Consider the following 12188-nt stretch of genomic DNA (forward strand, 5'->3'; position numbering starts at 1 on the left):
TCTTTCTATGTAATTTAATCATATGGTGTTATCGATTTTTGTTCTTTAATGAACTAAGCAACATTTAAAAATCCAAACCAATATTAGACAAACGTGAAGACTTGAAAAACTATTTTTTTAATGGACACTGCGTAAAATTGTTATTATTAACAAGAACGAACTGCCGCAGCGCGGCGCGCCGCCGACATCGTGATTTCAACAAAATTACCCAAGTCTCGGTGCAATCAGCGAAGTGAATATGCGTTTATATGTACGCAAAGGGTCAGTAGAATGGCGGCCAAAGGGTTGCTTAGGCACAACGACCCGACGGCGCGGCGCAACGTACGACCGTGCCGCAAAATGCAGAGTTAAAATATGCAGGAAACGTACGTGAGGGCGAATCTCGTTACTCCATTATCACCGGATTACTGCACCTGCAGCTCATCCCAGACCACACCGCGGTAATCCATTCCAGTTGCTTTTGCGAGAAAGAGAATGTGTGTGAGAGAGAGGGGGGGGGGGGGAAGAGAGAGAGAGAGAAAAAGAGAGAGCGGGGATGGCCCGGTAACAAAGTATCGTTCGTTCCAAGTAATCACACGTACGTGTTGCGTCGCAATTGCGTCGATACGCGACCGTTTTCTCGAATACGACGTGAGTTTGATATAAAGGGGGATGAACTCGATGAAGGAACAACAGGGAGTAAAGGAAAACTCCGTAGCGGTAAGCTCTATACTCGCAGCGCGCGTCCAAACTCACTTTTGCTATATTTATGGGATAACTTAGTCTCTCTCGTTTTCTCTCCCTCTCTCCCTTTGTCTCTCTGTCTCTCTGTCTCTCTCTCTCTCTCCGAGCTATTCAACTCGCATTTCGCAAGTGTCAACCGCCAAGCCCCGCTGCTCGCGTTCAACTCGCTCGATGCTTTCCCGAGAGCGCTCTCATGTGCGCCGTAACGCGTAATCAATTGCGGGATCAGTCTGTCCTGGTCATGGGCGCTACATCGTATAAGCATCAAGATCTACGATAATAGGGAGCTTTCCCCCCCGGAACGATTGCCGATAGACGGGCGAGGGAAGTGTAAGTAATATCGTCCATAAAGGTTGCCACAGTGCGGAATGCGGTTGTGCAACGATTCCGCCATTCAGCCCGGGAGTATATATCGAGTCTTACACTCTCGTTGAGGTAGGACAAACTACCGGGTAAGAGGATACCGATGGTCCGGATAGCGGTCCGCTCGTTTCTCCGAGCAAGAGACGCGGAAAAGATTATCGTAGACTCCAGCCGTACTAGCCAGCGATCCGCAATGTCGACCGATGTCGTTGTCACGGTTCGACACGAGAATTTCCGGTCCTAGCTTCGGGAAAACGGTTTCTATACGGAACGGCGGAGCACAGCGCAAATGACGCGTCATATTTTTCCGGCACGAGAGACCGATCCCTGGCGAAGGGCGGCATTCTGACGCGGTTATAAATAAGCGTACTCGAAATAGGTCAGCATTGCGCCGTCGTTTACAATCGTTGCGCGCGATTCAACTCTTTGTAGCGGTAGATTGAGCAAATGTCAAATTTGTCAATACGTATTGTGTATTCCAAGAAAATTGTGAGATCGTCTAGGAAATTATGGACTCTGCGCTCAGCAACATTTGTTACGTTATTCTTGGACACAAAAATATGGTATAGATTTCTCGTACTCAATCAGTAAATACAAGCATAAAGAGATTAGTATATGATATGTAATAAGTAGGTATCAATTAACTGATCTAGTCAACTAGTTAGAGTGTCTAATAATTTTAAATAAAATATATAAAGTCGAAGAATTACTTCTTCAACTGTAATTGCAATGAAGTATAAAGTAAGAAATAAAATAAATATAATTAGTTAAATTAATGTCGTAGTTGTGTTACTGACCGTAACAAATTTTGCTCTGGCCAGTGATAGGACGACGTCATCTTTCATTATGTCGCTGCGCGGGAAAGAAAAGTTTTTTTTTTTAAGAACTCGTCCGGCCTCTCCGGAAGGGACGATCGGATTGAGGAACGGGGAGAGAAAAGACGTTATCATTAAGATTGCGACAAGACGATGCCGCGGCTCTCGAAGCCGTCGAGTCGGAGTCGACGGTGGTTTTACTACTTGCACAGAGTTCTGAGATTTACATGACGTGCCCGCGCAAGAAGCGCGCCATAAAGCACGTCTGGAGCACGAAAAAAACGTGATTAATTGAGTCTTCGAACTTTCTTGACGTAACTCGTGGAACGCGCCCGTCGTTTCTTACGGTGCTTGCAGCGTCCACTTTGTCTTTAACCGGCGAAGCGCAAAAATTATGGCTCGGCCTGTGGAACACCGTAATTTCTCTTTCTCTCTCTCTCTTTCTCTTTTTTAAATATCTTTTTAGACATCACATCTCAGTTTTATATGAATCATAATTGTAAAACTTTAAAACGCAAAAATGATAAAAATATATTTCATAATTTGCTTTCATATAATTCTTCAAAAGATATCTAACGGAAAGAACATTATGTATTTAACGTGTCGTATTATCGCGTTTATTTTATTGCCGCGTGAAATTTCCGCGAAATATTTTCTTAAGGTTTAGCTACGGGATAATCGTGATTTCAGAGACGATTTTGAGTCGTTCCGTTATTAAGTGAACGGTTATCTTTCACCGACTGGCAGCAGGATAGTGCGGTAGCATTCGAGATTATGTAATGTTCCCATAACAACGCGAACGTTCCTCTCGCCGAGAAATCCCGCTCGCTCTGAGAACAAAGCTTAAGCATCGTCCGACTACGTGCCGCGATTAAAATGTCACTTTTGAGCTAGCCGTCGTTGTTCTGCATTATTAACCACGCGCGAGTCGCTTTTATCACTGTTCCGTTCTAATGCGTGTCGAGAACACTTTCGGCTGATATTTATCACGGCTAATTTACAGACAATATTCTACGCGCGGATTAATCTTCGGTGCTTCCTGGTCCACTTATCAAAATTATAACGGTTGCTTTCATTATTCACGAAGATAATAATCGTTTGATCGGCCGTAATTAGACGCTGCACGCGGTTAATAGAGGCGTTGTGCGATACATTCTCGGAGAACAGCCGTGAAATACTGTTTTCTATGTTTTTTATATTATCTAACATCTTTTAAAGCTGCGAGAAATCGAATGTGGAAGCGCGAAGAATTATTGTCGTAATGACAGAAATACGTTGCGTGATTTAAAAATGTATGGTGGCGTTACTTTTTGTTAGAAAAGATTTTCTGAATTTCGAGCTTAATTGTCACGTATACAAATGTAGATAGAACGTAGACACACGATGTAATCTACCGAAAAATTATGTCAATGCATCTGATATGATCGTTTTCAAGTAGAAAGTTGATCTTATTCTGCAATTTTCGCTGCAACCTGCATACTGCACGTGCATTGTAGACTAAGCCGTAACAGTTACGGCGAGTCGCCCTTATTTTTAGCTCCGCGCGCCTCTCTATACAAAGTTTGATAACAGAAATATAATTATCGGATGACCACAAAGTGCAGGAGACCTACATTAAAGCTCAGAAGCTTGTATAATAGGATTTGCAGACGCGCGAACTTTATCCAATATGCAGCTTTTGTTGCAAACAAATGCTCGCTTTTCACGAACAGTTGACGTAAAAGTCTTATATTTTGTTTAAATTGTTATTTCCTCTAAAATGTTCGTTAGTTTCTTCGAAATTTCAATTCTTTTAATACGCTGAATTTTCATTTATTAAGAAAGATTCTTAGGGTCTTCAGTTTGTTTTGAGATTTGTAAAAATTATACTTTTAATTTCTTCAGATAAATTATAATGAAAAGCAATATTCTGTCTCGTCAGTTTAGATTTTCGGGCGCTAATACTTTCTTAGTTTCATTAGATAAAAGAATATCCAGTTCTTATCTCTGATATTTATACAGCGTGTATATACACCACGATGTTACGTACACTGCAATACCTAAAATTATGAATTATTTCCCCGATCGACAATCTATATGTCAAAGAGTCCTCCCCGTTCCGACTCGGTGGAGGTCAGTCGCGGAGATAATGTCGTCACATGCGCACGGCGCGACGAGACGTCGGATGAAAAATTCACGAATTGGCGCGGAACCGGGCGCTGCGCGGCGCGGCGCGAAGTGGATCGACACACATGGCACAGCAGAATTCAGCAATAGCCGGCGTGCCGAACTAATAAGAATGCCACGGCCGGCCCCGACCGAAAATAGTGCAACAAGTGCGGTCGCAGTAGCGACAGCTGCGACGGTGCGGCCGTGGCACTGCGAATATCGTATTAGCTCGTATTACTTCGGCGAGTAAGTATATTTCTCTCGCGAGCACTGTTTCTTCAGTCTCGCGCAATAATATAAACGCCCTGACGTCTACCTGTATCGTTTATTTGACGGATTTTCATATCGCGCCCGCCGTAAGTTCACCGTCACATTCCGTGTTAATTCCGCGCGAAATTTTTCAGCTCGCACACCGACAGCGCGGAACAGCCAGATGATTCAATTTTGGTTTAGATTTAGTGTGAAGATTATTCCTGTGTTTCCTACGGAATTTAGGAGCATCGACGAATTGAAATAACATGGAATTGTTAATTAAGAATCTTGAAGAACAAGAAATAAGGAAGTTATTCTTATCTTCCTAAGAGTTTAAAAAAGTAAATTTTTTTATTATATCTGTATTAAATTAAATAAAGAGCAAAGGGATTTGATATTTCATGAATTATTTTGCGAAAAGTATTTCATTGTCGGTCGCATAGATATAGGTCAGGAAGGAAGTTCGATTTTCATGCTTTTATTAAGTTAGAGAGTTATTTCTTCTCTTTTAAAAAATTAAAAAGAGTATTGATATATTAACTGTTGTTCGATGATTAATTAAAAAATATGATAGTGATACGTCCCGAGAAGCTTATTTCGAAATATTTATACGAATTTTTATAAAATAAAGAGAGAAAGAGAAAAAAGAGAGGAGAAAAAATGATCAACTTAATTTCTAGAAGAATTTATAGCAGAAAAATGGTTGCGGCGATAGATGGTACAGCTGTTTCGCGTTCAATGTACGCATCGAAGCGTACATCGCTTTGTCAAATTTTCACACAATAACATTTGAAGCGTCGCTTCGCTTTATTCGGACTTTCGGAGTATCGATTGGTACCGTTTCTATTAACTTTACATATGGCAGGAAGCTTTTAACTTTCTGCTGTGACGTTGTAGATTCGAGTTGCAGCGCTTCTTCTCCGTCATGAAAACGCAAGTCTTGCGAAATACGGGAGAATTTAGAAAACGATTTTATCTAGAGCGGAATTACACCATTGAGCATAAGTTTAACTCTCGTTATACGGAACGATATTAATATGAAATATTTTTTGTCGAACAAGCATTCATTTCGCAGATAATCGCGCGAAGAGATTAAAATGTGAAGCTAACATGTGCCTCGTTTATATGAGTGCACTATATCGCGCCATACAAATATGTACGACATGCGTGATGTTATAAATCGGCAAATATAAAAATTGTATTTAACAATGGAAGAACACGTTATTCAAGGCTCGAATGTTTTGGCGATATTTTATCTTTTAGACTGTTGTTTAATGGACAAAATATATTTACAAGAATTATGGATTTTGTTTTTCAGTGCCGATGGTAATTACGAGGTGACCATCATGACTAAAGCGATTTTGCATCACACCGGGAAAGTCGTGTGGAAACCACCGGCGATCTATAAATCATTTTGCGAGATCGACGTGGAATACTTCCCCTTCGACGAGCAGACTTGTTTTATGAAATTTGGTTCGTGGACTTACGATGGTTATACGGTAAGTATTACGATTGGACTTCATTAATTAGTATGACTGTGAATTTTTATTTTATGTAGAGATCATAAATTTATGCCTGTCAAATATTCGTATTAAAATTTTATTCCCTAAGTTATACCACGAGTATAAATATGGATATAATCATAAAAAAACTTTGGAACTCGCAATCTCTAACGTATAACATGAGATAGGGTAGTTTAAGTGGAATATTTTATGATAATTTATCTTGAGTTCAAATATAAATGAATGTCATGTACATATTTTTCTCAAAAGTAAAAGAGATGCTTTTTTCACGGTATTTTCCAATTATAAAAATTCACCTGTTATGAAATATATTTTACAGCTTTTGGATATACAAAGCAGAAGTAATTTAAATAATGTTATGTACACGTTCATCGTTTGCATTAAATTACACTCATATTCACATGTTATGCATGGAAAGGCAGATTTTATATATTTTTATTACTAAATCATAAATGTTATATATAAAGTTTTATACGCGTTTATAAAATTATACATGCATTCCAAAAGTATTACTATTAACGTATTAATATAATTTGTTATTATAGGTACATATGTATAACAAATTTTTTTTCATAATGTTGAAGAACTGAAGGATTTTTAACTAAAACAATCAAATTGTCGATCAATTTAGACGCAAGTATCTAAATAGTATCTATAAGAAATGTTTAAAGGCCGACTTCTTCAGCATCGGCTAACTTTGCCCGTAAATTAGCTCACCTTATCTCTCTGTTTACGTTCTAGTCTTATTACGCTCTAGAGAGAAACAGAAAAGCTGTAATCTCTCGGATAACTTTATCCGACAGCTAATTAGAAGTAGAAAAATCGCGCATTAGTGCGGCAAATTGAATACTTTAAAAACTGCAACGCTTCGTATCCCTCAAACCACTAATTGCACATTATCTTAATTGTGCAATTCCGCCAAATCATCTTTATCTGACCATAGAATAATACTATTAGTTCAATTAGTGCAATTCCGCCAAATCATCTTTATCTGACCATAGAATAATACTATTAGTTCATCTTATAAGAAAGACGAATATTTTTTCTTTATTTAACAAATAAATTAAATACACTATAGAATAAATTTTAATCAATTATATATTTATTTTTATTTTGTTCTTTTTCTTCAGCTTTCAATTAATTTTTTCTCCTTATATTACTGCAGTATAGTACGTAGGAAAATTATTCTTTATAACTCTATAAAGTATTTAAAAATTACCGCATTACTTAAGGGATCGTATTTCCGATTTGTGCAATAAGAGCCGGATTTTTTGCAACGGTATTCTTTTCCACGAGTTTTAATTTTAGCAGGAACTAAGTATATGTGTGGTGTGTAAGAGAGAAAGAGAGAAAGAGAGAGAAAGCAGTTGAAGCGTCGATAAAACGTCACAATTCGGTGATTACAACTCGCGGCGCCTGTTTGTCTCGTCCATCGTGTTTTCCTTCGCGCTCGGTCCGACAGGCGGGAGACTCCACTCGCGCCTGACGGATATATCCGTCACTGACAAATCCGCCTGTCTGCGAGAGTTTTACCGCTGTACAGCGGCACAGACGTGGATATAAATCCCACGTCTGTGCGAGGATAAGCCATTTCGACAGAGAAGCTCGTCCGCTAGCCACTTCGAAAACACACCAGTGCCGCCAGTGATCAACCCTACATCCACCTGCGCGGCGGATAGCTTCCGTTTCCGCGCTTCGGTTTCAATTTCCTCTTATCGGCATGTCTTGCGTGCGTATCGGGCGTATTTTCCACTGCGAAAAAGATGTCGGGGTTATCAAGGAATAGAACGGTTGAAATTTAAGAGGCCACGATTTACGTCAGACAGCGAAAAATAGTCGATACCGTTTGATCGATATTCCCGTCAATTTTGCGCGTCGATTTAAATGGTTACATATCACTCACGGTGCCAATAAATCAACATAATAATTCGTCGCTAATATGCTTTTATTATGAAGCGATATAAATCAGTATTACATTCAACGCTACGTTAAAATATAATATAAAAATCCAATTTTAAATTCTTTAGAGATAAATATTTCAATAGAAAATATAACACGGTAGCTTTTTAAAATGAAACTTATTAATTTGTTTTTATTCAAGGATTGTTATACAATTTTTAGAAAAATAATGACGATAATGGCTTATGTAATCGGTTCATAACTTTATTCCACTCTATAAAACTGGAATGTTTAACGACGTTGGAAAAAGTTGAAATAGGTCATTACACATTGATTTCTTCTGTAACTGAAATTAAAAAGGGAAAACCTTGATTCCCTTTCGAAGGAGGATTGGAATTGAAAAATCAGGAAACGAATCCGATTAAAGCAGCGCGATGAGAAAATGCGCGCGAAAGGCGCAGTGAACGAACAACGATTGCTCATGGAACTATCGACAGATCTCGAAAGTGGTCCAGGGAGGATCATCCAGCGAAACTCCAATGACGGTCGCGATTTGGCTCCCCAAACCTTATTCGGATTTCGCAGGACTTTGAGATAACCAAAACCTCTATCTCGTGCGGCCATTAGAGGTATCCAATTTCTTCCGTTCCTTTCGCTCTCTTCCTTTCCGCGTCTCTGCTTTTTCTGTCTTTTTTTTTTAAATAATAGCGTATCTTGAGAATCGACTGTGCATGAAATGGATTTGGATGGCGACACTGACACTGCATAGCGGATCAAGAAAATCTCCCGTAACACATAGGTACACAAGAGTGTTTTATAGTCGGTTAGTTATAGGATTTCTGTAATTGAATCTGAATCGAGTTTCTTTCAACAACTTTTGGATATTTTATAACATCAGACTACAAATTTTTATTAAATATGTGATGAGCAACCAAAACGCGGGTTAAAATCTTGTTAGAATAAAATTCACTTGGAATCAAATGAAAAACAAAATTTGCATCGTCGAAATTCAATTCAAAGTTCTTAATTTATTTTGAGATGCTCGATATCCTTCGAGCTTATAATAATTTTACTAGAAAATTGTTAGTGTCTTGAGTTAGTACGGTAAGCGGCTAAAATAAATTCTCCGATTTAACTCCTAGCATTTGTACATGAGAGAAAATGCGCGATGTTCCAACATCCTGTATTGCTTTAGAGTGCGAGTGGATATATGTCCACGGCACACCCTTGAAAGTCAACCGCGAGATGTTATTTATCGCGAGGGTCTGTATCAGAAATGTCTTTGTGCAGAAGTCGTGGAACCCATAAATCCTAAGGCGCAGCCAGTTAAGCCACAATGACTCTTTCGAGCTATTGTCTTCTTCAGATTCGAACGACGCGAAATTATTTATATGTTTTTTTCTTTTCTTAGTCATCTCTCGTATATAAAACATTTGAAACAATGCAGATGCAAATTGTTGATATTATATCTCAGAAAATATTCTTGTCTCTTCGCCTTTTCTTCGTCAGAATATTAATATGCAGTATTTATTCAATAATCGAACATTACTTGCCATTTTACATGACAACTCAATTTCAATTCGTGAAAGTTGGCACGTTAATCTAGATTCTAGGAGATTGTTAATTAACGGAGCATGTACATTAACGCGTTTACATATGTAGAACCATGTTACGCACATGCTGCTGCTATCGCTTGTCCGTCCAACTCCTTCCGGGACGCCGATTATCCGGAGCACCGAATAGACAGCGCGCGCTAAGATAACAATCTTTAGGTACTCGGAGCGCTTGTGTTGGCTGATTTATCTCTCGTCGGTGTATTTCGATTATGTACCGCATCGAACTGCCGAGTAGTTGAGGATTAGGATGCCAAATGCGATGAAGTGGAATAACAATTTAGATTTAGCTAATGCAGTTTTGGATTAGGCCTCCGAGATCGTTTCAATGATGCGTGGTTTGAAAGCCGGGGATTCATTCGGAAGATTAGTTGGATTGTTGGATTACAAATCTTGATTGCAATGCTATCGTAAGGAAGATGCATCGGATTACGATCGTATACTTCAGAATTTAGATTAATATAAATGTATACTGATGCTTATACTACACAAATGTTTCTGTCGATGATAATGACATATCTAATAAAACGGGAAGAAATGAGGAAAAGAATGAATAGGAGACGAATCATTTAATTTAATGATCTTTTAATTCAAATTGTTTTTGTAATCTTTATCAGAAAATTAATAAAAAATTATGTTGCTCTTTGTCATCATCATTACTTTTTTCTTGCAATTTCAGACTAATAAAGTTCTTGTTTTGAACGAATATTATATTATATAAAACTGAAATAAAATTAACAATCAACTGAATTTGTGTGTCTCTCATATAATAATAATTATTTTAATTATAAAACTAATTTTTATAATTTGTTTTATAACTCTTTACGTACCTACATTATGACATTTGGAAAATTTTAAATGTTAGAAGAAAGCAAGGAATATTTATGAAATAATAATCAATCTAAAACTTTAAAATTCAGTTCTTTATTGAAGTATAATACATAAACAGTACACTTTATTTTATAATTTCAACTTTTATTATCTGATGTAATTAACAGTTGCAGTGATAAAAAATATTTTTCGGCTGATGTACAATATGCAAATTTCGTAGCGCTCACATTTTATGCAGTGCTAAATATCTAGGCTGTACTAAATATTTGCTAATGTAAAGTAGTATAAATTTATTTTAATAATATACGCATGAATTTTGCGGTAATGTGTTTTAAGATAAAATATTCATACGTAGTACGTATTTGCGTGCAAGGTATATATTTTATTATGCCAACATTAAACGAAGTTTGAAAGCTACGAAATCTCGATGTTAAAATATTACACGGAAAACATTTCGAAAATGTAAACAGCAAAACATTCCACGTTGCAGTTCACACATGGCGAAACATTCCGCACCGCGAAATTATTTCAGGAATAATTATTTGAAAAACTATAATTATTATTAGCCAACGCTAAAAAGAATTCATTGCGATTCTGCCACAGAGAGTGGAATTTATGATCGCATTTACTTTACTTTACCGCAAACAATATCCCTTTATGCATTTAGTTTTTAATATCGATATGTGTGTACACACGATATTTCAGATATTTGATATTAAATTCACATACGATCGTTCTTCTCGTGTTCGCAGGTCGACCTGCAGCATCTTCTGCAGACCGAGGACTCGAATAAAATCGACGTCGGGATCGACCTGACCGACTATTACATCTCCGTCGAGTGGGACATCCTAAAAGTGCCTGCCGTGAGGAACGAGGCGTTCTACATATGCTGCGAGGAGCCCTATCCCGACATCGTGTTCAACATCACTCTGCGCCGCAAGACCCTCTTCTACACGGTGAATCTGATAATACCGTGCGTGGGCATATCCTTCCTGTCGGTGCTGGTATTCTACCTGCCGAGCGACAGCGGCGAGAAGGTCTCCCTGTCGATCTCGATACTCCTCTCGTTGACGGTGTTCTTCCTGCTGCTGGCCGAGATAATACCGCCCACGTCGCTGACGGTGCCGCTCCTGGGCAAGTACCTACTGTTCACGATGGTGATGGTGACCTTGTCCGTGGTCGTCACGATAGCCATACTGAACGTGAACTTCCGCTCGCCCGTCACCCACCGTATGGGCAAGTGGACGCGGATACTGTTCATCCAGGTGCTGCCGCGTTTCCTCTGGATCCAACGGCCGAAGAAGGACGACTACGAGGACGAGGATCAGGACAGGGACGGCGCCGGGATCGGCACGGGTGGCCTCGACGACGACGGCATCGACGACGACGACGAGGACGACGAGGACGATATCGAGGCGGCGAACGGCAAGCCGCCCGAGCCGAGCATCCTCACCGATGTGTTCCATGTTCCAGAGACTGATAAGTACGACACGTACTACGGCAAGAGGTTCAGCGGAGAGTACGAGGTACCGCCGCACGGTCTACCACCGCCGGCGACGAGGTACGACCTCGGCGCCGTCGGCACCGTCGGCACCGTCGCACCCTGCTTTGAGGAGCCCCTACCCTCGCTGCCACTGCCCGGGGCGGACGACGACCTCTTTGGGCCAGCTAGCCCTGGATACGCTCACGAGGACGTCAGCCCCACCTTCGAGAAGCCGTTGGTACGCGAGATCGAGAAGACCATCGACGACGCCCGTTTCATCGCCCAGCACGCCAAGAACAAGGACAGGTTCGAAGGCGTAAGTATGACATTTGCATATCTTTAATGTTCGCCAGTTTACTCGTGAGCTCGGGATAATGTTATCTGCACGGATAATGTTATCGTTAAGATGATACCGAAGAAAGAAATGCGTGATGTAAAATGGATATGCCGTAATCAGTTCTATTATGCTTGCGCGCACTCGTTCGTCGCAGCTATATTGCCTATATTGGATTATGACGTCAAAAGGCGAAAAATTATG

The 12188-nt window shown here is 39.6% G+C and overlaps 1 protein-coding gene across 1 annotated transcript; it reads left to right on the forward strand.

Annotated features, from left to right (window-relative positions):
• Positions 1–4222: 4222 nt before the first annotated feature.
• On the forward strand, positions 4223–11966 carry LOC112458644 (acetylcholine receptor subunit alpha-like 1; the record flags this gene model as incomplete). Its single annotated transcript, XM_025022381.1, has 3 exons — positions 4223–4295; positions 5620–5800; positions 10920–11966. Coding segments are annotated over exons 2-3 (1200 nt in total), but the record flags the coding sequence as incomplete, so codon positions are not given.
• Between the last annotated feature and the right edge of the window lie 222 nt (positions 11967–12188).

The sequence above is a fragment of the Temnothorax curvispinosus genome, unplaced genomic scaffold (genome assembly GCF_003070985.1).
Source record: "Temnothorax curvispinosus isolate PA1 unplaced genomic scaffold, ASM307098v1 QBEX01009057.1, whole genome shotgun sequence".
Classification (NCBI taxonomy): Eukaryota; Metazoa; Arthropoda; class Insecta; order Hymenoptera; family Formicidae; genus Temnothorax; species Temnothorax curvispinosus.